We start from the raw sequence: 26573 nt of genomic DNA, 5'->3' as shown, positions 1-26573 counted from the left end.
AATTAATAGATGAGGCAAATCTTTTGCCTCCGTTTCAAAAAAATAAATAAAATCTGTGCTTCCTAAGCAAAAGCAGTGCACAAATTACGCACTTAACTGAGAATCGGGACTTGAGAAGCAGCGCCACATTACTCGTCAATAATTCAGTAATCGCTTCGCCCAGAGCATCGTCACCACAGATAATAATTTGTGTCCCTAAAAAATAATCATTTGGGTGGATAAACTCAGACGCATCTATTGTGACAAACTATGTGCGTTGAAAGCTACCGGAAAGATTCCAACGAACCACTCACACACACTATATAGAGGCCACAAGAACAAGCCTACTGAACGTCCTCAAGAAGAAGCAGAAGCTTTTAGCCCGCAACACCATGGAGTCGCTTCTTCTTCTTCTCGCAGGCTCTCTCATCTTCCCTCTTGTGGCTCCTGCCAGGGAGATCACCAACGCCTGCACCTCACAAGCTAATGGTACTCCCATAATACTCAGTAATATTGGCAGTGTATTTATCTCTTCCCCAGTTAGTTTTCCGTCCATCATAGCTTTTTTATTATAGAGGTTTTCATCATCGTTAGATACCATCTTGTTGCGCAGTACACAACCTAACTTGAACCGTTCATGGGACCATGATAAGTAGACGGATGGATGGCTTATGGTTGAATCAGGGCTGGATACTATGTCGTTCGTTCTTTTGGCGTTGTAGAGCTTAGACAGGCAGCATGTGGTGATAACTATATTAACCACCTTCACTAACCATGGATCGCAGGTGCCAGGTTTGTTAAATAGATTAGCATACACATTCCCAGGAACATCTATAGTATAGGAGAGTATTTGAAATTCATAACGCATATTTCTATAGAAATTCAGGCGCCAGATAGCCAGCGAACCAGATAATTAGCAGAGATATCAACCGTTAAGCTACAAGAAAGTAAGCAACAGTGCTTAGGAAAAGAGAAGGTGACCACACAGAGCAAACCAAGCAGTGATAAGTGGCACGAATAGACGCTTGCGTGAACCAGCCTGACTCTCCCTTCCCGTAACTGTCGACGAATCAATTCAGTTTACTCCATTTGACGGGTTTCCTCTGGCGTTGGACTTTCGGGTAGTACAATCATGGACAAATTGGTAACCTGTCAATAATTGATTAAGACTTGAAAGTTGTGATGTGGAGACAAATGAGAGGGCATGGCAACCGGTGCTCCATGGGATGGGAGCATCGTCTGTTGGTGCCTGGATGAGACCCCATTGATGAGAAGGGAGAAAGAGAAAAAAAAAACAGGAGATTCCGCGACAAATTTCGGTTGCAGCTGGTGACAAAATGGATAGGGTTTTAGTACATTACGGAAGGCGTGTATAATTGATAAAATGGTTTGTGACAGAATTCATTCATAGAATGTTAGGCCAGATTCTCCTGTTTGCTAATCTGCTGACGATCCCTTTCGTTTTGTAGTTCTCCACGTCAACACCAGACCGTGACTCCGTACCAACTTATATCCAAACATCGCTGGAATGAATAACCCGACGCGTCATGGTCGTGTGCGTGCAAAGTTACGTGCAGTCCGCTGCTACCAAAATATGCAGGGGCCGGACGGTTTGTACCCTACCACCGGTGAGCTAGCAATCATCGGTTGGACGGACGGACTAGCTCCATCTGAAAGCAAACCATATTTTTTTTAAAAATATTAGTACAGACACAAGCGCTCATATACACGCGCATATACTCATCCTTATAAACGCACACACGCACACCCTACCTTTATGAACACCTTCAAAAGACTGAGCCGGCATATCATGTTGAGATTTACAAAGTCATCATAGACGTCTCGTCGTTGACGGGAACGTCTCCTCTGACTGGATGCAATGCGAGTATCCGGATTTAAACCCTGATGGGTGGGGATACCATACAGTCCCTCTAACCATTGAACCATAGGTTGGTTCGCGAAAGCAAACCACATTGAGTAGTCAGAAAACATGCAAGCGCCACTCTCTTAGCAAGAGTAGAGTTGGAAATTTTATAAACCACTACTATCAGTTAATCCCAGCAAACAGTAACATGTTAAGATAATGGCGTGAGTAATACTAACAAACTATACGATGGTCGTTTGTTGCAGATTTTCAGCACATGAATGGCACCGGCATGCACCTGACGCTGCACCACCCGCAGAGCCCCTGCTCGCCGGCGCCTCTGCCGTCGGACCTCCCCTTCTCCGCCGTGATCGCCCACGACGAGGCGCGCATCGCCCGCCTCGCCTCGCGCCTCGCCAAGACTCCCTCCCGCCACCCGACGTCGCTCCGCCAACAGCACCGCGAGAAGTCCTCCGGCGATAACCACCTCGCCGACTCGCTGGCCAGCTCGGTGCCGCTCGCGCCCGGCGCGTCGGTGGGCGTGGGAAACTACGTCACCCAGCTGGGCCTCGGCACGCCGGCGACCTCCTACGCCATGGTCGTCGACACGGGGTCGTCGCTCACGTGGCTCCAGTGCTCCCCCTGCGTGGTGTCGTGCCACCGGCAGGCCGGCCCGCTCTACAACCCGCGCACGTCCAGCACGTACGCCGCGGTGCCGTGCTCGGCGCCGCAGTGCGGGGAGCTGCAGGCCGCCACGCTCAACCCGTCCGCGTGCTCCGCCTCCGGCGTCTGCATCTACCAGGCCACCTACGGCGACAGCTCCTTCTCCCTCGGGTACCTCAGCAGGGACACCGTCTCCTTCGGCTCCGGCAGGTTCCCCGGCTTCTACTACGGGTGCGGCCAGGACAACGAGGGCCTCTTCGGCCGGTCGGCCGGGCTCATCGGCCTCGCGCGGAACAAGCTGTCGCTGCTCTACCAGCTCGCGCCGAGCCTCGGCGGCTCTTTCTCCTACTGCCTGCCGACATCGGCGTCGACCGGGTACCTGTCCTTCGGGTCGTACAGCCCGGGACAGTACTCGTACACGCCCATGGTGTCCAGCTCGCTCGACGCCTCGCTCTACTTCGTCAGCCTCGCCAGCATGTCCGTCGCCGGGAGCCCGCTCACGGTGTCGCCGTCGGAGTATGGAAGCCTGCCGACGATCATCGACTCCGGCACGGTGATCACGCGCCTGCCCACGGCCGTGTACACGGCGCTGAGCAAGGCGCTAGGCGCAGCCATGGGCGGAGCGCCCCGCGCGCCGGCGTACTCCATCCTGGACACGTGCTTCAAGGGCCAGGCGTCAACGCTGCGCGTGCCGGCCATGGACATGACGTTCCCCGGAGGCGCGACGCTCAAGCTGGCGCCGGGCAACGTGCTGATCGACGTGGACGAGTCCACGACGTGCCTCGCGTTCGCGGCCACCGACAGCACGGCGATCATCGGGAACACGCAGCAGCAGACGTTCAGCGTCGTCTACGACGTCGCGCAGTCCAGGATCGGCTTCGCGGCCGGCGGCTGCAGCTGAAGAATGGATGAAACGAACCGCACCTGTATCGCATGCATGGACCCAACTAGGTAAATCTGCAACCAGAGCACGCCAAGCTACTTGCAAATACAATTACACCAAAGAAGATAAACAATGTCATAAAGCAATGATGCATGTGAAATAGTACTGTGTCAAACACAGGCAGGGCAACTGCTGTGTTTGCTCTTCTTCTGTCTTTACAAGTGCTTCAACCACTGTATTGTAAATGTACAAAAAGTATTGCAATGGCCTAAAGATTTGGGATTATGGGATATGATACACTCATGACTTGTTAATGTGCGTTCTCCAACGATTCATTGATTCCCTGTTTCCATTCGACGAACAATTTCCTTATCATAAATTTTGCAACAAATGACAAATGCAGAACATTAGCCAAACTATTCAATTGGTTTGGATGTTTTGCCGCCTCCAATAATTGCTACTCTCTCTATTCATAAATATAAGATGTTTTGGATACTTTAATATGGACTACATACAGGCTGACACGAGTGAACAAGCACACTAAAACATGTCTATATACATCTGATTCAGAAAAAAGTTAAAACATCTTATGTTTGTGAACGGAGAGTACATGGATGGATGACAAGTACTTCTCGATGTGCAGGAAGCTGCCCATGATGGATGGCAAGACTGCCAGGACATGCATATATCGAAAGTGACAACAAAACAAAGATACTGATAACTAACCGGTGTTATTCTCTTCTAATAGAATTGCAATCTTCTTGATAAGCTTCGTAGAAGAAAAGGAAAAACCAACACCAATTATATGAGAAAGCACAACTAGTTTACATTTACATGCAGATAAGGACTTCGTCCATTTATAATCTGTTAATCTCTCGAGTGAAGAAGACCAAAAGCTTGTGAAGCAGCAAATTCCATGCAGAGCACAGATAGATGATCCAAGAAATCATCCTACATATAGAATAACCAGTATGCTCTCATTTCAATGGTTCAGAAATCCCTGATGGGCATCCATTACGTCTCCAGGTCTTCACTGTTATAAGGGTACAATCAGTGTCGGGCACTAGATTGTGGGTCCTCATAAGAAAAACAGTAGCTTCCGAATTGTAACTAAATTTATGCATACATGTTATAGTAATGTTGTTCATGTGTCATACAGTATGAGTTGGTTCCGAACAAAATCCACAGAAGTAGTTCACTTCATAAAGTACACATAGCCAACCAAGAACCAACTAACGTCATATGCTAACAGCATAAAAACTCACAAGGGAAAATTCAGAGGTCTCCGTATTACACAATTGACATGATGCCTTAAATTTAAACCATGTCTGTATCGCAGAAAGTAGATGATGTAAAATGCTGCAGGATGACCAGTTCTACATGATGAGTGATTGCTATCTAGGACTGACAGATCTCGATGCCGATAAACCGATTTTATCATCTTTTGGACTAGAACCAAAAATGGAGACTAGGAATCCTTCAGAGCCAACTGGTGAGGGCTCATGTCAATGGCTGGGGCCTAACATAAATTGTTCGCCAGCATACACCACAGGACAGCTGAAAGGGACCATATGAGTCTTGATGTGGCATAATGGCAGCGGGTGTGCAAGACATCCAAATGGCTTTGGGGTTTGCTTTGTCTTAGTTGGCTATGGCCTACAGATAGGATAATATGAAAGGGTTCTTTGACATTGACACATGAGCTGTGAAAGTGGAACACTTCTACGTGGTACCCACCAGGCAACTGGCTTTGACAAGAACAATTTATGATATTCAGTTTCTTATTGTTGGATTCTTTATAAGGCTTTGACAAGAACAATAAGTGAAGGCTGCACAAAATAAAAACAAAGAGCAACAAACATGTGCTGGTTGGTGTTTCACTCTCTGATGTTGCCACATTAAACATATTATAGGAAGGCAACTTAAGGGCCATGGTCTGAGTTTTGTGACAGAAGCCTATGTCATAATAATTTTGTCATACACAAACCAATTTAGGTTACACGGTTCAGGTTCACAGCAAAATTTGGAAGAGATGGCACTGCAGATACCTAGACCCTTGTACCAAAAGTTGGATGAACCATGTTTCTGGAAATTACACTTAGGCCGCGCTTGGAATGTCTGTTAAATTTTACAACTGTAAATTATTACACCTGGATATTACTGTACACCAGTAAAATACAACCGAATACATTTCCGCCTGTAATCCGCCGTCAGATTGCAACACCCAAGCGGCCCCGATGTGTCTCAGCACTGTATCATCCAACGATGATTGAAGAAATACAACAAACATCCAAAGGATGGGGAGGGGGCAGAGGTGACCGCGAGCATGGTGCGGATCTGGCCGCTTGGAGCAGGAGGAGGGAGCGAGCGGCCGCCGCTCGCCGCCGTCAACATCACGTTCAAACGGCCGGCTGCCCTTAGACCCCGCGCATATCGCGGTCGCCGGGGACCTCGCCGGCTTCGGAGCGGACGGCATCTCTCATCCCTGTAAATAGCCAGCGCCTCGCCCCTGCCGCGTCGTGGACGCCGGCGACGCCTCCCGTCCCTCGTTACGGCGGCGCAACGCTCAACATATAGTCTCGAGCGAGGAGGTGGGGAAATACAAAAGTGGGCTGCGGTTTTATTAGAGTGCCCCAAATGGTCTTCGACTTGCCTGCAATCACGTTGATAGCGCCAACGACGACTTGGGACATGTCCACGGTCATGATGACAACGGCCTAGGGTGGCGTGGAAGTCAGGATGCAAGCTGGACGGGACTACCCGCTTGGCCGCAACGCCGCCCCACAAAGTATGCCCGCTAAGCGCTGTTGGACAAACCGTATGGTCATAAGTGGGCTCAAGCGATATGGCCGCTTTGTCCGGCGGGCGCCGCAGCATCCCGCATCTCCAACTAAAACATAACTCGTACTATGAGCTCTATCCAACCGGGAGAATCCCTGAAAATTCACAGCAGTAAATGAGCAAGCCGCATCTACTGTACATGCACAGTAAACTCGCACCCTGAAAATTGCGCGGCCGGCAGCGGTCGGCAGGCAGCATTGCCTCAGGTGGCGCGGGAGATGGACTGTGTGGACGTGCAGTAGGGAAGCTGTGTTGGCTGCTGCGTGCTACAGGTGAACTGTGCCCCGGACGTGAGGAAACGCCTTACGCCCTTACCTGCTTTCTAATCCCTGTCACAGTTGCATGATTCTGGCTGTATGCGGCTTTCACGAGTTGCCACTTAACCCACGAGGAAAACACGCGAGCACATGCAAACCGCCTCATGAACCCACCGGGACCATGACCACCCGCATTAGCAAGTGCAGGCTGACCGTTTCCTGCCCTGCCTACATCCTGACATGGAAGGCAAACATGGTCACAATCACAACAGTCTAGCAGGTAGTCGTGGGGACGGTGGACACACTCATGGTGGTCGCAGGCATGGCGGGTGTGTCCAAACGCATGCGGCCTTGGAAGGCTTAGACTGATGGGTCATGGCCGAGCACGGTCCCATGCACACAAAATGGCTCGGCCAGTCAAGCAGTAGATGCAAACTTCGTTCTCCCGGTCTTCAAGGCCGTGGGCATGGCATGAACACTGGCCACCCCACTATTGGCCTGGACATGAATGTTGGCTTCGACGGAAAACGATGAGCGACATGGCTAAGATGAAGGAGGGTAGCGGGAGTGGAGAGATGAAGGTCGTGAGGGCGGTGGGCTTGGACATGGAGGTGGTGAGACTAGAGGGGAGGCCAAGAGGATGTACAAGGTCATAACAGCACAGGTAATTGTGTGCACATGATTGTAGGAGCAAATGATGTACTCATGATGTAGGAGTAGAGATCATGGTCAGATTTTTGAGAATGTAGTAGTCGGCGTAGAGACCATGTTCAAGTCTTATGTGTATGGCAATTTTATGGAAAACACTGCCATGACAGAGAAACCTGAGTGAATCCAAGTTTTCTATGCCACGGCAGTGACTTTCTCTGGAAATGTCAGCATCTTCTCACTATTTTGTTCGAGTAAAATATTTTGGCATGTCACTATTTTTACTTGTGGTGGTTCTTAAGCACCAATGGTAACATAAGAGCTAAAACCAGACAATATAAAGATGAAGAGAAGATGCCATATATGCGATGCGCCTAGAGAGAACCATACAAGCTGTATTGAGCTCGAATGCACCGATACGGATACGAGTATCAGTATCGGGCCAATACGGATACGTAAATTCGTCATTTCAAAAAAGTGCCAATACGGATACGTTGTAGCTACTCAAAGCAATCTGGGGTGATGAGAATAAGAGATCTTCAGAGATCAGAGAAAGTGGTACTTGATGGCGACAGATGAATTTGATAGACCAGTTCGTCCTTCTACCAAAGGACTATGTCTGACTTGTGATTGAACACAAGAGCAAACATGATGCGGAGCATCCTACGGACATCACCATGTCAAGAGTCCGTTTGGCAAGTGACAAGTGCCACATCTAGTTCACATACATAAAGGCGAACCATCTCCTTTACGCGTGTTCACTTGACCCCTTCGAGGATGGTATACTACTTGACAGTTGACACCCCTCTCGTGTGCATACATAGGTATTGTTAGAACTTCAGGGATGACAAGGAGTGCAAGCGCAAGGGAACGACTACACCATCCAAGGAAGTGGAGAAGGAACCGTCAAGAGGAAGGCCAAGTTCCACCAACACCGACGGGAAGATCTCGAGGAAGCCAGATGCCAACAACACGAAGGAAGAAGACACACCCAGGCGACCCCGTGTGCACGGTCCCTCCTGACCCAGTGCGCACGACCCCTCCGGAGAGCTACTGGACATACTCCGCGCGCACGAGCCCAGGACCCCGTGCCCACGGTACAAGCCCGTGTGCACGGGCTAAGTCGTCAGGCCGCTGGATACCCCGTGCGCACAGGCTGCACTTACCCCGTGCACACGGGGCTGCCTGTGTGCAGCTGTTGGGCTTTGCTCATGTATTCACATTTCGCCCCTCCTTACCCCTTCATGTCTTGGACCTATATATACTGCTCCATTTAGGGATAGCTAAGAATAGATCTAGACATTAGAGCTTAGCTCATGTATCTCCCCTTATGGGATTCCGAGAGAGAGAGAAGACTCCATGGGAGTTCAAGACCTCCATTGGAGAAGATCCTTAGGGATTTGAAGACCCCTTCAAGGGAAGATTCCTCCATGGAATTCAAGACCCATCTCTCCTAGAGATGTGGATGAACTACCTTGTATCTTTATTTCCCTTGTTGTCTTCGGATCTTGATGCACCTCTTGCATTGCTTGTGATTTGAGGAGTACTTGGAGTGAATCTTGTCCATTAGAGTGTTCTTCTTGTGTTTTCCCCTTGTGTTCTTGGTGTTCTTCCTCAAATCGACCTCCAATTAGGTGGCCTGATGTTCACGATTTGGAGGTGAATTTGAGGAAGAACATCAAGAACACAAGGGGAAAACACAAGAACACTCTAATGGACAAGATTCACTCCAAGTACTCCTCAAATCACAAGTAATGCAAGAGGTGCATCAAAATCCAAAGACAACAAGGGAAATAAAGATACAAGATAGTTCATCTAGATCTCTAGGAGTAATGGGTCTTGAATTCCATGGAGGAATCTTCCCTTGAAGGGGTCTTCAAATCCCTAAGGATCTTCTCCAACGGATGTCTTGAACTCCAATGGAGTCTTCTCTCTCTCAAGAGGAATCCCACAAGGGGAGATACATGAGTGAAGCTCTAATGTCTAGATCTATTCTTAGCTATCCCTAAATGGAGCAGTATATATAGGTCCAAGACATGAAGGGGTAAGGAGGGGCGAAATGTGAATACATGGGCAAAGCCCAACAGCTGCACACAGGCAGCCCCGTGTGCACAGGGTAAGTGAGCCTGTGCGCACGGGGTATCCAGCGGCCTGATGACTTAGCCCGTGCGCACGGAGTATGTCCAGTGGAGTATTGAGCCGGCGGCGATAGCATGCCATGATTGTTTATAATCCTTTATCAATTGGAAAGCGTGGGTATTTCACTAGTTATGTGTAGTCCTCCACTTGACTAGTGTCATAAAGTGAAGAAGTCAAGCAATAACTTCATTTCCTTTTCAGGGCCATAAGGTAGTATTCCCCTAGGTGGTACGTGCGTTGCTGGAAATGGTGAGATCATCAATTGTGACAACATATGGCATGGTATCATGGCTAGCAGCATGTAAGTCGTACCAGCATTCAAGACCCCAGTGGTAAAACCAATTACCGCAAGTATCTTATGATCTTTGCCGAATTCAGTTTTCCAAAAGTAAATTGGGTTGAATTTTAATTTTATAATAACTAAGATTTTGAAACTATCTTTGGAATATATAAGTCCAAATCAAGCATTCGATCAAATGTGAAATATAGAAGGGCTGGTGAGTACTAAGAGAAACCAAATTCAAAAAGTTGACTTTTTTAACAATAGGGCTGAACCCATTCACGGCTACAATAAGGAAAACAATAAGTAGAACAAAATGTTGCTCACGAGTAAAACATGGTATGAACTATATAAGTTTGCTACTGCAAACCATAATTTATTCATTTGACATTATCTTGACTTCACCGACAGTATAGTAACTAATCTTACAAAAGTAAATTCTAATCTGAAAACATCAATCTTATGTATGCTATAATCTACTCGTTGAGATCCAGGTAAGAGCTTACCAGTTTCCATTTGAGAGGCTTCCTTTGCAGCAGATAACCCAAGTTGATTTTTCAGTATTGAAGCAACAAGCAAGCCCATCTCTCTCAAAAAGTTCAACTCATCTCCTCCACCATCAGCATCCACTACTACCTTAAATCTTCAAACCATAAACTTTACTAACTCTCAATGTGAGCATCCCATAAATATGTTTATGGTACTTGATTCCTCATAGGTATTGCTCCTCTGGGTTCATGGTACTCCAGCAGTATAATAGCTCTTGAACTACTAACTGTCCCTTTTTCCATTTTATGAGGAAGCATGAGAACCCTACACAAGGGCTATTGCAAAATTACAAGTCACGCGTAATGGTTGTAAGGCAATGTACAACAGATTCTAAAAGAGAAGAAGGTCACTTATTCTTAGGATCCTAAAAGCAGTGCAATGAAACTAGGGGTTTTATCATTTATGCCACTAAGTTTCAACTGCTCAAAAATGACATCGCTGCATTAGGCGCATGCTAAAAAATGCCACTAGACACCATTACTGTCAGCTCAAAGCCTGTTTCCCATGATATATGACCAAAATAACCATGGACCAAAATGTCAGCTCTCCCTCTATCTCACTACAATAAAGTGTGGGTCCCACTCGACCCCCAACAATGTTCTTATTTTCCTCTAAAATTATTTGCTTGCTTACTCATGACAAGTGGGGCCCACACTTATCATTGTGAAATAGAGAGAGCTGACATATGGGTCTAGGGGTACTTTGGTCATATAACATGGTCAACGGGTTTGACCTGACAGTAACGGTGTCTAATGACATTTTTGAGCAAGCATCTAATGGAACGATGGCATTTTTTAGGTGTATAATGACATTTTTGAGCAAGCATCTCACAAAACGATAGCATTTTTAGCAGTTGTAACTTCTACTGGCAAAACTTAGTGGGACACAACTAGTGGCATACATGATAAAAACCCATGAAACTAATCATACCAATATAATCAAGCTGAACAGAAAAAACTAGCTTTTTACTCACTACCAGCCCTATGAAGATCAAATGCTGACAACATTGATGTTCAAGTAACAACAGAACTTTCATTAAATGGATATATCAAATCTAAGACCACATCAAGACACAAACAAAGAACATTTGTACCAAGTACCTACCAACTACCCAGACTAGTAATTTTAAGCATAATACCCCTGAATATGCTACCGCTCTTTTTCTACCTGATTCTGAGCATTGAAGCGCTGTTTAATTCCTATTGCAATCTATCTAAGGGAAAGCTTCTCAATTCAGTATGAATATTAAGCTCTGCATCTAAGGGCATGTTTGGCTGCCATCCATAAATTAACTCAATTTTGTGCCACAGGTGGATGCGATCATACCAGCACTAAAGCACCGGATCCCATCAGAACTCCGAAGTTAAGCGTGCTTGGGCGAGAGTAGTACTAGGATGGGTGACCTCCTGGGAAGTCCTCGTGTTGCATTCCTTTAAAGAAACTCCGCCTATGTTGTCTCAACATAGCCGGTCCCAAGCCCGGGTAAAGGAGGAGGGTTGTGATAGGCTTGGCGAGCCAACATAAAAACTCAGCCACTCTTATGGAGATGAAACTCAAAAGATTTTTGTTGTTGTTGTTGTGCCACAGGTATGGCAAGTGGCAGTTTTGTGGCGATCAAATTGGTCACCACACTTGTGGCAACACTTGGGTAAATAAAGGTCTATGATAGGTGGGGTATAAATACAATGTTAGACAAGTGTGGAACGCCACAAATGTGGCTGCTACCAAACGTTTCTTGCACCTGCCAAGCATTTGGAAGAGTGAAAAAAAAACATGACATAAGTTTTTAGGGTAGCGAGATCTTCTCAAACCTTCATTGCGGAAAGAATATGAGATGTCAATTGAGGAAGAAGGCAATTCAATCGGTATCTGAGCTAGTTGTGAGGTCATCCACAGCAGAGTCTTCATTACTGATTTGCTCAGAAATAGCCCCTTCACGCTTCTTAAATAAAGCAACATGCTTCTGGTAATCTTCAAGCTCCTGTTCCAGCTGCTCAATAAATTTACTGGTATGTTCAAGAGACTGTTCATACCTATATTTCTCCAAGGCCTGTGGACATGGGAGTATAGATACATGATGTCAAGTCAACTGAACAAACTAAACGATAGTATGCTCAGATAGAAAAGGAGTACCATGAGAACAAGCAGATTTGTCGGTATAGGACTAGTGATGATTACCTTCTGCTTAGAAAGAGTATCAGGAGGTGACATAACCTTTGGCTGCACATAATTCTTTCCACGATAAAAGATAATGGTATTATTAGGTTTAATATCAATAACTGTCCCTTTGCTGAGCCTCGCCAGCTCCTCTGCGTACTCATACACTTGCCCAGGTCGACAGGGCTTGCAGACTACTTGCATAGTCTCATGCTTCTTCCAGTGGAGGTGCATGTTGAGAACCACACCACCAAACACCCCTCTCCTCCCAACAGGAACATAGTTCTTTTTCTTCTCCCCAGTCCGTTTCAGATAGAACTTCTCCTCCTCGGTCAGAATCTCAGGGTCGTGAACCGGCTCTGGAGCCCTCGGGGCCTCGTACTTCCTGAGTTTCTCAATCAGCCATTCTTCTTTCCTCTTGGCCTGAATTCATATGAGAAATTGACAATGCAGCATTTCAGCATTTCTCATCAACTATACATACGAAAGGGAACAGAGTGGTAATATATAACATGCTAAAACCAAGCAACCTTTCCGAGCTTGTATCTTATCCTGACTTCGGGGTTGGGCGACTTCATCTTCTTTTTGGCCTTGAGGCGGAACCACTTGAGCTGGTTGACCTTGGACTTCTTGGACATCTTCTTCTTCGCCGGCGGCTGATTCTGCACTCCATTCTGCTTCGTGTCCAGATCTCCGACCGAGAACCGCGCAAAGCCACCGTCCGTGTTCAGCGTCACCGCCGTGCTCCGGTGCCTTACCGGCGAGAGAAACCACCATCTCCGCGCAGCTCCCGCGCATCCATCAACCCCCAGGGAAGGCCGGAACAGCGGGCAGGGGCGTGGGGGATTTGCGCCGTGGAATCGCATCCAAGCATCGCTGGTTAGGAGGCAACAGATAAATCAAACCCAAAATACAAGATGGCGATGGAGGCATTAATAGGAGGAGTGGCGATGAACCGTGGAGAGCGTAGAGCGACGGCGGGGTGCAGAGTCCGGCGGCCAAGGAGCCGGGGGACGAGGGACGCCATGGCGGACCGAGCAGTGAAGGCGCTCCGGTCGCCGGACACCCGAGGTGTTCAGTTAGGGCCAACTGGGTTTGTTTGTGTGTTTGGGCTAGCAGGGCCTGTGGTTGGTTGGTAAAACCTTGGATGGGCTTATAATGGGCCACACGTCTGCTACACAGAACATGCGCCGGAGATCGTCGGCCCGAAACTCAAAATTACACTCGGCCACCGTCCGATCACGAATTGGCGGTTGCCCAATCTCCTGCTGCGCAGAGCGGTTGCGGCCCAGCCAGGCCCGCGTTTTGGTGGGACTTTTGTCTCCTTCCTTCCTGCCGCCGCTATCCGTCGTCGTCCAGGTGGGGAATGCCGCGGGGGGACACGAGGTGCGCCGCTCGCGTCCCTCCTCCTCGCCCCGCCACGACAGCGCCTCGACCTCGGCGCCTCCCCGTCCTCATCAACGCCACGCGCCAAATGCTATCCCCCCGCCGCCTGCCGCTTGTCGCATTGCTCCCCTCTTCGTCCGATCGGTCCGGTGGCCATGGGTACGATTTTCTGCTGCAACTTTTCGTTTTCTGTACTTTTACTTTGATCTTCGAGCGCATGTCGAGTCCTCGTTGCTCCTTGCTGCAAAGAATTTCGCCGTATTTTTGGGGTTAATTTAAGTGTATGTGCTTTTAGCCCTCCTTTTCGTTTCGTCGTTGTGGTTCGTAATTCGGCGACTTAGGGGATCGGCTCCCACGTCATTTTGTAGGCAGTTCATGGAATCAGTTTAACTAAATCAGGCACTTTTGATGATTATGTGTGCAGCTACCAGCAGCAGCAACAGCAATCCATTCAGCTTCGCGTTGAGGGGGCTCCGAGACCGTGAGGGTGGCGATTGTGGCAGCTACTACAGCATCCCCGACCTAGGCGATCAGCGAATAGGTATTGCTGGGTTGGACAAAATAACATTTCACATAGAAATTAATGATGCTTCCACGAGAGAACCGGCCGCTAGCTCGGTGGCTAGATCTTGCGGTGGTAAACTCACACACCCCGCGTTCGAATCCACGCGTGAAATCCACTGAAATGTTTGGACAAAACAGCATTTCACATACAACTAATGCTTCCGCAACCACGCTAACAGTCAAACCGCTTCATACAAATAATGCTTCCACGACCACGCTAACGGTCAAACCGGTTTGTTATTCGGACAGTAACACGTGCTTGTATAAACTGCATGAAAATAAATATGCCATAATAAAGGGGGTAGAATATATCGTCGCATGCAAGAATGGCATGCAGGGCCAGGCGCATGTTACATGTGGGTTGTGGCTATAGTTGTGTAATAATGATATTCTCTAAGTTTTCTGTTTTAGCGTTTGTACCCTAGGCTTTTCTTTTTACAACAATTCCATTGCAGTTTTATTATAGCAAAATGCCCATTTTTAACCGTGAGCTATGGTGCTGGGTCCAACATAAGCTCTGAACTATGAAACCGTCTATGTCAAACACTGAACTTCTAAAATCATTTAAACTGAACCCTTCCTTGGTTTTCTATAATGTTTTCTTAATTTCTGGTTTCCAAAAAATGTAAAACAGTTGATATATGCAGTAAATGTTATGATATTATATCATGCAAAAATATATTTTACGAAATGAGAATAGATAAACAGAGTCCTGTTTTGTTACAGAGGACAAATACTCAGATGTTTGGATGAAAATTTGCAGTTTCTCAGTCTTCCATACTTCAAAGCTTTCTGAAGTTTCATAGGTGCAAAACCACCCTAAATATTGCGGGAAGGCTTGAAGGGTGGTTGGTCTCCAAGGGTTACCAATAATCTGAAACAATTCATGCCTAAGGGAAATGCTATAAAGTGAGAACCATTAAAACTTCATCATACAGTATAACTATTTGTGTTCTATACAAAAAAAAAACACAAGAGATAAAGGAATTTGTCTTTTCACTTTTACACAGGACACATATATTCATCCTGTTGATTGAATTTTTCGCAGATTATCATTTCAGAGCACTCTCTACCCCTATGAAATTTATAATTTTTTAGAATCCTATAATACAAAATCAACTATCAAGTATCTATGTCTCAGGTTAAATGGTTTCATAAAGTTCGGTGTTTATTATAAACAGGTTGTATAGTTAAGGGTTCAAGTTGGACCAAACAACATATTTGCAAATATATTGAACATCATAAGAAAATGTTTGTCAAAGCTGCATTTAGGAACTGTGAAGGAAGTACATCACCTATTAGAGTGCTTGGTGATGCCTTCTCCAGATAAACTGCCATACACCATTCGTGTTCTTCTTGAATCTGCGGTGCGTAATTGTGACGAGTTCCAAATAACCAAGGAGGATGTAGAGAAGATCATGGGCTGGGAGAAGACCTCCCTGGAGCAAGTTGAAATACCATTCAAACCCTCACGTGTGATACTTCAGGTACGTCTGTACAAGGATCTAACATTAGTTGATTTCCCATATAAAACTCTTTGCATGCAGTGTTTTCTAATGATACCTCGGCTTAGGATTTTACCGGTGTGCCTGTCCTTGTTGACTTTGCAAGCATGCGCGACGCAATGTTGGAATTAGGTGGCAATCCTGATAAGATTAACCCGATGGTATTAAATTATTTCCTATACTATATTAATTTAGCCAGAGCATATTTCCTTTCACATATTCTTTGTAATTAATATACAGTTCCGTATTTCTGCTTTTAGGTTCCAGCAGACCTTGTAATTGATCACTCAGTAACTGCTAATGTGGTGAGGTCACAAAATGCGATACAGGCCAATATGGAACTGGAATTCGAGAGAAACAAGGAACGGTTCGCCTTCCTTAAATGGGGGTCTTCTGCATTTCACAATATGCTTATCATACCTCCTGGTTCTGGTATTGTTCATCAGGTGAAAGGAATAACATCAAGAGTTCCCTTTTTTTATGTTTGAACTCTTATCTTATGTTATCTAGTGTAGGTAAATCTTGAGTATCTTGCCAGAGTTGTTTTCAACAGAGATGGCCTTCTTTATCCCGATAGTGTTCTGGGGACTGATTCCCACACTACAATGATTAATGGACTGGGTGTTGTTGGTTGGGGGGTTGGAGGGATTGATGCTGAGGCAGCTATGCTTGGTCAGGTACATGCTCAAATTCTTTTGGCCTTGACATGTGCTTGCATATGCAATTTCCTGGAAAACAGTATGCTGAGTGATATTTGCCTGTTTCTTGTGCTAGTTTTTCAGTTTGAAACAATTTGTCGCAGGGACCAAATCAAGTATGATGTTTATAATTGTTTGACTATTGCAACTAAAACTATTGCATAAATGGTGCAAGGACCCTGTTTTGCATGTTTTGCCAGTAATCAGCATAACATTTTATTCCATTATCACCATACTTAATATAAAAGCATGATTGTTACTACAGCAGGAATTAAAAGTTATTAGCAACCTGGTAATCTGTAATATGGAACACATAAATTGCTTCCTATCAGAGTCTAGAGATAGTGCCTTTAGCTGATTCTTCGCAAAGATAGTGCCTTTAGCTGATTCTTGATGTTATGTTCGGAGCTCGAACCACCTTCAGGCAGACAGTTTTATTTGATCGGGAGCACAGGGTTACAAGAGATTAAATTATCAATTTTATTCATATATGTGCATTTGCACGTGCACGATTACTAGTTATCAATAAAACAATTAATTTTAGTCTAGGTAGTTGTTTGGAACATGTAAATGATCCTGTCAGTCTGTTGCTGCAGTTTTGATGAACATTAAATGTTCAGCGACTACCGAGCCATGAATCGATAGTACATGAGAACAAAATTTCCTCACAAGCTCAGTGAATGCTTTATATATTTACCTCTTCTATATTTTGTCCGCAGCCCATGAGCATGGTATTACCTGGTGTCGTTGGATTCAAGCTACATGGAACACTAAGGGATGGGGTCACAGCAACTGATCTAGTTCTCACGGTTACCCAAATGCTTCGGAAACATGGTGTTGTTGGAAAGTTTGTGGAGTTCTATGGTATTTTATTGTCTAGATCATTGGCAGATATCCTTTGTCCTGTCACAAACAGTTAGCGGCTATTATCAGGGACTTAGCTTTGTTACTGTGTAAGTGTAGGCCGAGGTATGGAAGAGCTTGCATTGGCTGATAGAACAACAATTGCAAATATGGCACCAGAGTATGGAGCAACTGTTGGTTTCTTTCCAGTTGACCATATCACCTTAGAATATCTTAAAATGACTGGAAGAGAAGATGAAACTGTGAGTATAATGGTTGTTTGTTCTTTCAAAATGACTTTGCTACATATACATTGCTATGCTTTGCAGATGCTGTTTGGAACAAAAACGTACACTAGTATATCCATGTCCTGATGGTTAACATAATTTCTACTGAGAACTACGTTCTTATTCGGTAATGCTGAATGCTTTGACCATGTAGGTATCAACAATAGAGGCATATCTACGTGCAAACAAAATGTTTGTGGATTACAATGAAGTAAGTTTAGTTCTTCACTGTTATGAATATAGTGAACACCATGCAGGAATATTGACTGCGTATTCCATTATGATTTTAGCCTAAAATAGAACCGACATATTCATCATACATAGAATTGGATCTGGGAGATGTTGAGCCATGTATTTCTGGTCCGAAGAGGTAATTTATCCTGTTATGTTGTGGTATACTTCCATTCTCTTACATGGTTTTAATACAAGCTCTTCTTGCAGACCTCATGATCGAGTCACCTTAAAAGACATGAAGACAGACTGGCATGCATGTCTGGAAAATAAAATTGGTTTCAAGGTGCGTCGATCATCAGACAAATAAATTTGTTTGCTCATACTAATTGAAGGGATCTTGATGCCTAGATTATATATTTAAGTCTATTAATTCCAAGTGGTTGAGGTGTTGCGCAAGAGAGCAAACATAATATATCAAAACTTACGTTAGACGTTCGTTACAGCCTATAAGTGTGCCTCTTGTCCTGTCTTTGCAAACAAATTCCAGAATTCTGGTCTCAAGTCTGTATTCATAAAAAGTTCATGGGCTGTGCTGATACATTTGAAAATTACCAATTTTTCTCATTTTCCAATAGCTTCATGCGCTGACTAACATCCATGGTATTTTTAGGTCATAAGATATGTTGAGTGTGTTTGCTTTACCTAATGTAACTATTCTCTTGAGAAGACAGAAGCAAGGATGATTCATTCTATTTATTTCAGGGTTATGGTATCCCAAAAGATTTGCAAAATAGAGTGGTGAAGTTTGATTTTCATGGGCGAACTGCAGAGCTTAAACATGGGACTGTTGTCATAGCTGCTATCACAAGCTGCACAAACACCTCAAACCCCACCGTTATGATTGCTTCTGGGTTGGTTGCAAAGAAAGCTTACGAGTTGGGCCTCGAGGTCAGCACTTAGTTAATTATGATCAATAGTTTATAGTTACTGTAGGTGTGCATCTTCCTTCTCTGCCCTTTGGCTAGTCAGGGTACTCAATTGCCTTCTTCTGTTTGGTAAGGTCAAACCATGGATTAAAACAAGTCTTGCCCCTGGGTCAGGAGTTGTTACCAAATATCTGCTTAGGAGGTATGTTTCTACATGTCACTTAATTCATCATATGCCCCTTATTGTTGTTCCTGCAATCCGGCCTGGATGCAATTATGTATTGTAACCTCCAATCATACTGATCGTGGATGCAATATAACATTTTCAGTGGTTTGCTGAAGTACTTGAGCGACCTGGGTTTCAATCTAGTTGGGTATGGCTGTACTACCTGTATCGGAAATTCAGGTGATCTTGATCAAATCGTTGCAGATGAAATTACAGAAAATGGTACTATCTTCTTGCATGTGCCTCTTCACTCCTTTCAAAGTATCATATTGAAGACACTAGTATAATTTTTTATCTTTTTGTTAGACATCATCGCGGTTGCTGTTCTTTCTGGAAACCGTAACTTTGAAGGGCGGATACATCCATTAACTCAAGCTAATTATCTTGCTTCTCCTCCTCTAGTCGTTGTATATGCTCTTGCTGGCACTGTAAGTGGAAATATTGTAAATGTTTGCAATGATGCTTTCCAGCTAACGTAAAAATATGTAACTTATAGGGTATTTTGTTATGTATGTTTTGCTATTAATATCCATTAGCATAGTGGTTGTTTTGTATAGTTAAATCATGTTGCCAATTAGAAACTGTTATAATAGAAAAAGAAAAGTGGATCCTGTTCCCCAAAACGGTATGGATTCTTATGTTTAGAGTGTCGTGTTTAGGTTGATATCAATTTTGAAGAGGAGCCAATTGGAACTGGAAAGGGCAACAGACCAATTTTCCTAAGGGACATCTGGCCATCTAGCGAGGAAGTATCAGAAGTAAGTAAGTTTTCTTGGAAAGCAATTGATGCACATCACATTGCAAAGGTTGAATAGGCAGCATTCACATATGCACCTTTGCTCAAACAAGATTCAATTTAGCAATGGAGCTGCACTCCTGTTGGACATTGGCGCTTCTAACAGTTAGAGACACACTCGGGTATCACCCTTATACACACGGGTGCTACCCTTGTACTATATATATACAAGAGGTGGAATACCACAAATATCCTAACACACACAGACACACACAACATATCCAGACACACTTGGGTATCACATTCATACGCACGGGTACTGCCCTCACTACGTCTAACACAAACGAAGTACATGAACTTATTCAATGGTGATTCTAATTGTTGTGTGCTGACAATGCAAATCACAGATTGTGCATTCCAATGTCTTGGTTGATATGTTCAAAAGTACTTATGAGGTAATCACGAAAGGCAATCCCATGTGGAATCAACTGGTGGTTCCAACTACAGATGTTTACTCTTGGGACCCTAATTCAACCTACATTCGTGAGCCTCCTTTCTTTAAAGGCATGAGTATGGATCTACCTGGGCCTCATAGTATAAAGGATGCCTACTGCTTGTTGAGCTTTGGTGACTGTGTAACGGCAGATCATATTTCACCAGCTGGGAGCATTCACAAGGATAGCCCAGCTGCCAAGTATCTCGTTGGCCATTCTGTGAAGCACAGGGATTTTAATTCGTATGGCAGCCGTCGCGGAAACTATGAAGTAATGATGAGGGGAACCTTCGGCAATATTCGGATTGTCAACAAGCTTTTGGACGGTGAACCTGGACCAAAAACAATTCACATTCCAACAAGAGAGAAGCTTTATGTCTATGATGCTGCCATGGTTAGTTCCTTTGCACAAAAAGACTGGTCTTGGTTTTTTCCACTGTCCATAATTCCCATATTCATGAATTAGTTGATGGCTATTTCTCCTGCTGCAAAAGTTTTTAAAACTTTCTATTTGTGAAAAAGAGCAGTTGTGCTACTCATGTTTCTTCTTTTCTCCATACTATTGATAGAGGTATAAGAATGATGGGCAAGACACAATTGTATTGGTGGGTTCCAAATATGGGACTGGAAGTTCGAGGGACTGGGATGCAAAAGGTACTATGTTGCTGGTAAATATTTTAGTACAGAAGTTTCGTGCCTTGCACGTCCTCACTTTGTAGGCTCATGGAATAATGTGTCGCCGCAGGGAGTTAAGGCTGTAATTGCCAAAAGTTTCGAAAGAATCCATCGAAGCAATTTAGTCGGGATGGGTGTAATTCCTCTATGCTTCAAGTCTGGAGAAGATATGGACTCAATTGGTTTGACTGGACAAGAACAATACACTATTCATCTTCCAAGCAGTGTTCATGAAATGCAGCCCGGCCAGGATATTGTTGTTACCACAAGCACACGAAAATCGTTTACATGTACGCTTCGCTTTGACACAGAGGTAAATGGAACCTTTACTTATTACTCCTTCCGTTTCCCTGAAAGCTGTAATATTAGACATAGATATGATCTCTAAAACACAACTTTTACTAATAAAATATCATAATATATTTATTAAATCCAATAACAAATTACAAAGTACTTCTCAGAATATACTGCATATAATTTTCAAGTATCTAATCCTCTAGGAGCCTTTAATTTTCTGTAAACTAATTTCCTTTTAAGGATGCTAACTAGTGCTGCTTCTGTCTGCAAGGAATGTGAAATTGAGAAGTAAATTATATGATATATATTCTGGAGTTGTTCCTGTACTGAGAATACTTCATGCCATCTAAAACCAACCTTCTCTCTTTTGCTGCATCTATTTGTGCCCTATTATTGACGCCACATTAGGTCGACGTTTGATCATATAAAAGATACTGAGATAAACTTAACTCAGGAAATTCTTGAAATATATTATGAAACTATAGAATATATTTATAAGAAATGTACAAAAGAAAGAAAACTGTTTAAATCTATATTTTCAATATCGTGTGAGAATTTATGCTAACAACCATTTCGAGATCTTTTAGGTTTCCACTCTAGCCAACCCAACTTGTTTGGGACTGCTAACTTTCACGCACCCCTATCCATGGCTATTCTTTGGTGATATTCCGGTCCTTCAGGTCCCTCTTTATGGACTCCTCCCATGTCAAGTTTTGTCTACCCTGAGCTGGTCCCAAGCCCAGATAAAGGAGGAGGGTTGTGATAGGCTTGGCGAGCCATCATCAAAATTCAGCCACTATTATGGAGATGAAACCCAAAAGAACTTCGTGTGAGAATTTATGCTAACGAAAAAATACTTCAATCTTCCTGAGCTTTAATGCAATGTCTTCAACATTTCCTTATTTATAACATCTTAGGATGCAGTAGAACGTTGATTTTTGTATGATCAAATTTCATTTCTAATGAAATATGCACAGTTTAGTAGACAGGCTGTATGATATCGCATTATTTTTATTATATATAATTTCTTCAAGTAGTATGCATACAGAATTTAAGGTTTTTCCTTAAACATGATTTTGCAGGTGGAACTGTCTTACTTTGATCATGGGGGAATACTACAATATGTTATGCGAAAACTTATCAATTCAGCATGTTAGTGTCTTCGAGAGCACGTTTGCATGGGAAATTAAAGCATGAGGTCCAGAACTTTCTTCTTTTGGCGTTTCCTTGTATATATTAATTATGTCCTGTAGTATGAATTTTATGATGCCTTTTGTCTTAGCTTTGAAATAAGGTGATTACAATAAACAACCGATGTTCAAGCATGATTTGTATGTGTCATGTGGGGCACGTCTTACAGACGTGGGCCGCGCGGCCAGGAGCAGCCGACGGCCGCATCAGGCAAGGCGCAGGCTGGACAGGAGTCCTGATCCGGGCACATTAGTTCCTAGACTAGTTTATTTCGTATAGGTTTCTAGTTTGTTATTAGCCCATGGGGCCTTTATATATCAGATAGTTAGCACCCTTTAGGGATAAGCAATAAAGTTATTTCCTTCTATCTTTCCCTCCCGCATCATAGAGCAGCCAGGCAAAAACCCTAGCGCTCCTATCCACCGCGACTACGAACTACGTAGTCGAGGTCCTGCTGTCTTGGGCACCGAGGCCCTTGACAACTTGGTATCAGGTTCCAGGCGATCCTCCTCCTCGTCCATGCTCCATCCGCCGGCCGCTTTCCCCCCTGTGTCCGCGCCCAGCTCCCCGACATCGCCACAATCCGCTGCCGCCTCGGTCACTTCCGGCATGGCAGAACCGACCACCACAGATCTGGCTAAGATGATCGAGGCCTTGACGGCCACGGTGATGTCCCTGCAGTCGTCCGTCACCGCACTCCAGAAGGACAAGTCCTCCTCTTCGTCCAGCGCTGCCGCCGCCCATGATGGGCAGCACCATAATGATCGGCCGCCCAGGTTCCAGAAGATGGACTTCCCCAAGTTCGACGGCAAGTCTGATCCGCTCGCCTTCATCAACAGATGCGAGTCCTTCTTCCATCAACAACGGATCGCCGAGGAGGAGAAGGTGTGGATGGCGTCCTACAATCTCGAGGGTCCTGCCCAACTATGGTATATGCAGGTCCAGCGCGACGAGGGCACACCTCCGTGGCGCCGCTTCTCCGAGCTGCTCAATCTCCGCTTCGGGCCACCGCTGCGCGCTAACCCGCTGGGCGAACTAATGGCGTGCAAACGCACGACGTCCGTCGTCGACTTCCAGGAGCGGTTTGAGGCACTCCTTCCCCGGGCAGGCACCTTATCCGAGACACAGAAAGTGCAGATCTTCACCGCGGGACTCCAGCCACCCCTCAGCCTCGACGTGGAGATCCATAACCCACAGTCCCTCGCCGTCGCCATGAGCCTCGCCCGCAAATTGGAGCTGCGCGACCAGTGCGCGCTTTCCGCCGCGCCACCGGTGCGTTTTCCACAGAAGGGCATCCTGCCGACACCAGGACCACGCCTCGCGCCCCCCGCTCCGGCCCCACCAGCCGCACCTCAGCAGGGCCACAATCTGCCGGACGGACGCCCAATCAAGCGTCTCTCCCAGACAGAGATGGAGGAACGCCGTCGCCTGGGCCTTTGCTTCAACTGTAACGAGAAGTTTGGCAGGGGCCACAACCGCGTGTGCCAGCGCATCTTTCTCCTCGACTTAGCGCCGGACGACGACGACGACGACGCGGCCTCCGCCACTGATGATGCATCGCGGGCCGACCCTCAAATCTCGCTCCACGCGATCGTCGGCGTGCGCACGAGTGAAACCATGCAGATGCAGATTACTCTCGGAGGTGTCTCCCTCCTCGCCCTGATCGATTCAGGCTCCACCCACAACTTCATCGCCGAAGAGGCGGCCGCTCGTGCTACGTTACCGCCCCCCACCACAGAGAAGATGCGCGTCACGGTGGCCAACGGCGAGCGCGTTCCGTGCCAGGGCGCGTACCGCGTCGTGCCCTTCCGCATCGGCCACGAGGAGTTCGCGGAGGATTTCCTCGCCTTGCCGCTCGCGGGCTACGACATCGTCCTGGGCACGCAGTGGCTGGCGTCGCTCGGACCGATCCTGTGGGATTTCCGAGCCCTCTCCATGACATTCTGGCGGCGGGGCCATCGGGTGTGCTGGCACGGCATTGCAGGACCGGACGGGCCAGCCCTAAAATCATGCAGCGGCCGCGACTTCCTGGATGCCATCATCACCGAGTTCGACGACATCTTCGCCGACCCCTCCGGCGTGCCACCGCCCCGCAGCCGCGATCACGGCATCACCCTGCTACCTGGTTCCGCCCCGGTGGCCGTCCGTCCGTATCGATACCCGGCCGCGCACAAGGACGAGCTGGAGCGTCAGTGCGCCGCCATGCTCGCCCAAGGTATCATCCGTGCGAGTTGTTCCGCATTCTCGTCCCTGGTACTGCTGGTCCGCAAGGCCGATGGGTCCTGGCGCTTCTGCATCGATTATCGCGCCCTGAACGCCATTACTGTCAAGAATGCGTTCCCGATTCCGGTGGTGGACGAACTCCTCGACGAGCTACGGCACGCTCGTTTCTTCACCAAGCTCGATTTACGTTCCGGCTACCACCAGGTGCGGATGCGTGAGGAGGACATCCCGAAGACAGCTTTCCATACTCATGACGGCCTCTACGAGTTTCTGGTGATGCCGTTCGGACTCTGCAACGCGCCGGCCACGTTCCAGGCCCTCATGAATGATCTGCTGCGGCCATACCTGCGCCGTTTTGTTCTCGTCTTCTTTGACGACATCCTCATTTTCAGCGAGACATGGGCTGACCATCTCCGACATGTGCGCACCGTCTTCACGGTCCTGCACCAGCACCGGCTCTTCGTCAAGCGCTCCAAATGCGCGTTCGCCGTTGAATCAATCGCATACCTGGGTCACACCATCTCTGCTGCAGGCGTGGCCATGGATCCGGAAAAGGTGCAGGCAGTAGCGGACTGGCCGCAACCACGCTCGGCGCGCGCGGTTCGGGGCTTTCTCGGCCTTGCGGGGTACTACCGCAAGTTTGTCAAGGACTTTGGCGTGGTTGCCGCGCCCCTGACGGCCCTCCTTCGCAAGGATGGTTTCTCTTGGTCGCCGGAGGCGGCAGCAGCTTTTACCACCCTCAAGACGGCAATCACCACGGCTCCCGTCCTCGCGTTACCGGATTTTACACGGCCGTTCATCGTCGAGTGTGACGCATCGACGTACGGTTTCGGGGCCGTCCTTCTTCAGGACCACCACCCGGTGGCTTTCTTTAGCCGGCCAGCCGCGCCACGTCACCGTTCCCTGGCAGCGTATGAACGGGAACTCATCGGCCTGGTGCTCGCGATTCGCCATTGGAGGCCGTACCTATGGGGGCGTCAGTTTGTGGTAAAAACGGATCATTACAGCCTCAAATTTCTGCTTGACCAGCGTTTGGCCACCATCCCGCAGCATCATTGGGTTGGCAAACTCCTGGGATTCGACTTTACGGTGGAGTACAAGGCAGGTAGTACCAACACGGTGGCGGATGCACTTTCCCGCCGTGACACGGAGGAGACGACGATCATGGCGGTCTCAGGGCCTCGTTTCGACTTCATCAATCGACTCCGGCAAGCGACGTCCACTGATCCGGCGCTCGTCGCACTGCGGGAGGATATCACGGCAGGTGCGCGGCAACAGCCTTGGGCGCTCTCCGACGGCCTCGTTACTTTCAACGGCCGCCTCTACATTCCGCCGTCATCCCCGCTACTCCAGGAGATTCTCAGTGCCGTGCACGATGATGGGCATGAAGGCGTCCTGCGCACATTGCATCGTCTTCGCCGCGATTTCCACGCACCTAACCTTTGCAAGACGGTGCAGGAGTACATCCGCACTTGCGGTACTTGCCAGCGGTACAAGTCCGAGCACTTGCACCCCGCTGGGCTGCTCCTGCCGCTGCCGGTACCCACGGGCGTGTGGACTGACATCGGCATCGACTTCGTGGAAGCGCTTCCTCGAGTAGGCGGGAAGTCTGTCATCCTCACCGTGGTGGATCGCTTCAGCAAGTATTGCCATTTTGTGGCGTTAGCCCACCCATACACGGCAGAGTCAGTGGCACAGGTGTTCTTCGCTGAGGTTGTTCGTCTCCACGGCGTGCCACAGTCCATGGTCTCTGACCGCGACCCAGTCTTCACCTCCGCTTTTTGGCAAGAGCTCATGCGCCTCACGGGGACAAAGCTGCACATGACGTCCGCATTTCACCCGCAGTCGGATGGTCAAACGGAGGCTGCTAACAAGATCATTGTGATGTATTTACGGTGTCTTACCGGGGATCGTCCCAAGCAGTGGCTCCGGTGGCTTCCCTGGGCTGAGTACATATACAACACCGCCTACCAGACAGCAACCCAAGAGACTCCGTTCAAGCTTGTGTATGGCCGTGACCCTCCCACTATTCGCTCTTACGAGCCCGGCGACACACGGGTGGCTGCAGTGGCCAGGAGCATGGCTGAGC

At 46.9% G+C, this 26573-nt stretch overlaps 3 protein-coding genes and 1 non-coding gene across 10 annotated transcripts; 3 read left to right on the top strand and 1 right to left on the bottom strand.

The window, feature by feature from the left end:
• Positions 1–292: 292 nt before the first annotated feature.
• LOC123150388 (aspartyl protease family protein At5g10770) lies at positions 293–3686 on the top strand. 2 transcript variants are annotated; one of them, XM_044570248.1, is made up of 3 exons: positions 340–468; positions 1449–1607; positions 2110–3686. In XM_044570248.1, the coding sequence occupies exons 2-3, from the start codon at positions 1508–1510 to the stop codon at positions 3405–3407; spliced, it is 1398 nt and encodes a 465-aa protein (XP_044426183.1). In that variant the 5' UTR covers positions 340–468; positions 1449–1507; the 3' UTR covers positions 3408–3686. The 2 variants fall into 2 exon arrangements, with proteins under 2 accessions (XP_044426184.1, XP_044426183.1); XM_044570249.1 differs by lacking the exon at positions 1449–1607 and having other exon boundaries at positions 293–468.
• A 415-nt stretch (positions 3687–4101) lies between these two features.
• On the bottom strand, positions 4102–13390 carry LOC123150389 (uncharacterized CRM domain-containing protein At3g25440, chloroplastic). Of its 3 annotated transcripts, none has more exons than XR_006475082.1 (6): positions 13217–13390; positions 12791–13136; positions 12282–12683; positions 11915–12153; positions 10061–10378; positions 4102–4422 (listed from the first exon to the last, which is right to left on the bottom strand). XR_006475082.1 is itself a non-coding variant. In XM_044570250.1 (5 exons), the coding sequence occupies exons 1-4, from the start codon at positions 13285–13287 to the stop codon at positions 11962–11964; spliced, it is 1011 nt and encodes a 336-aa protein (XP_044426185.1). In that variant the 5' UTR covers positions 13288–13389; the 3' UTR covers positions 9874–10367; positions 11915–11961. The 3 variants fall into 3 exon arrangements, 1 of the variants encoding a protein (XP_044426185.1); XR_006475083.1 differs by having other exon boundaries at positions 4102–4417; positions 10061–10367; positions 13217–13389; XM_044570250.1 differs by lacking the exon at positions 4102–4422 and having other exon boundaries at positions 9874–10367; positions 13217–13389.
• On the top strand, positions 11416–11534 carry LOC123155044 (5S ribosomal RNA). The gene has a single exon (XR_006477176.1). It is a non-coding gene; the product is annotated as a 5S ribosomal RNA (ribosomal RNA).
• Positions 13391–13607: 217 nt separating the features above from the next.
• On the top strand, positions 13608–22628 carry LOC123150387 (aconitate hydratase, cytoplasmic). 4 transcript variants are annotated; one of them, XR_006475080.1, is made up of 20 exons: positions 13608–13805; positions 14071–14187; positions 15611–15697; positions 15784–15876; positions 15976–16161; positions 16231–16392; positions 17133–17277; positions 17377–17519; positions 17698–17754; positions 17834–17913; positions 17985–18060; positions 18480–18665; positions 18778–18845; positions 18973–19091; positions 19176–19297; positions 19529–19627; positions 20013–20492; positions 20668–20752; positions 20844–21086; positions 22153–22628. XR_006475080.1 is itself a non-coding variant. In XM_044570247.1 (20 exons), the coding sequence occupies exons 1-20, from the start codon at positions 13802–13804 to the stop codon at positions 22225–22227; spliced, it is 2715 nt and encodes a 904-aa protein (XP_044426182.1). In that variant the 5' UTR covers positions 13608–13801; the 3' UTR covers positions 22228–22628. The 4 variants fall into 4 exon arrangements, 1 of the variants encoding a protein (XP_044426182.1); XR_006475078.1 differs by having other exon boundaries at positions 15537–15697; XM_044570247.1 differs by having other exon boundaries at positions 15537–15697; positions 20668–20766.
• Positions 22629–26573: the final 3945 nt, after the last annotated feature.

This window comes from Triticum aestivum, chromosome 7A, assembly GCF_018294505.1.
Source record: "Triticum aestivum cultivar Chinese Spring chromosome 7A, IWGSC CS RefSeq v2.1, whole genome shotgun sequence".
Taxonomy (NCBI): domain Eukaryota; kingdom Viridiplantae; phylum Streptophyta; class Magnoliopsida; order Poales; family Poaceae; genus Triticum; species Triticum aestivum.
Note: the sequence above shows the minus strand (reverse complement) of the source record. Positions and strands in the feature narration are given on the sequence as shown.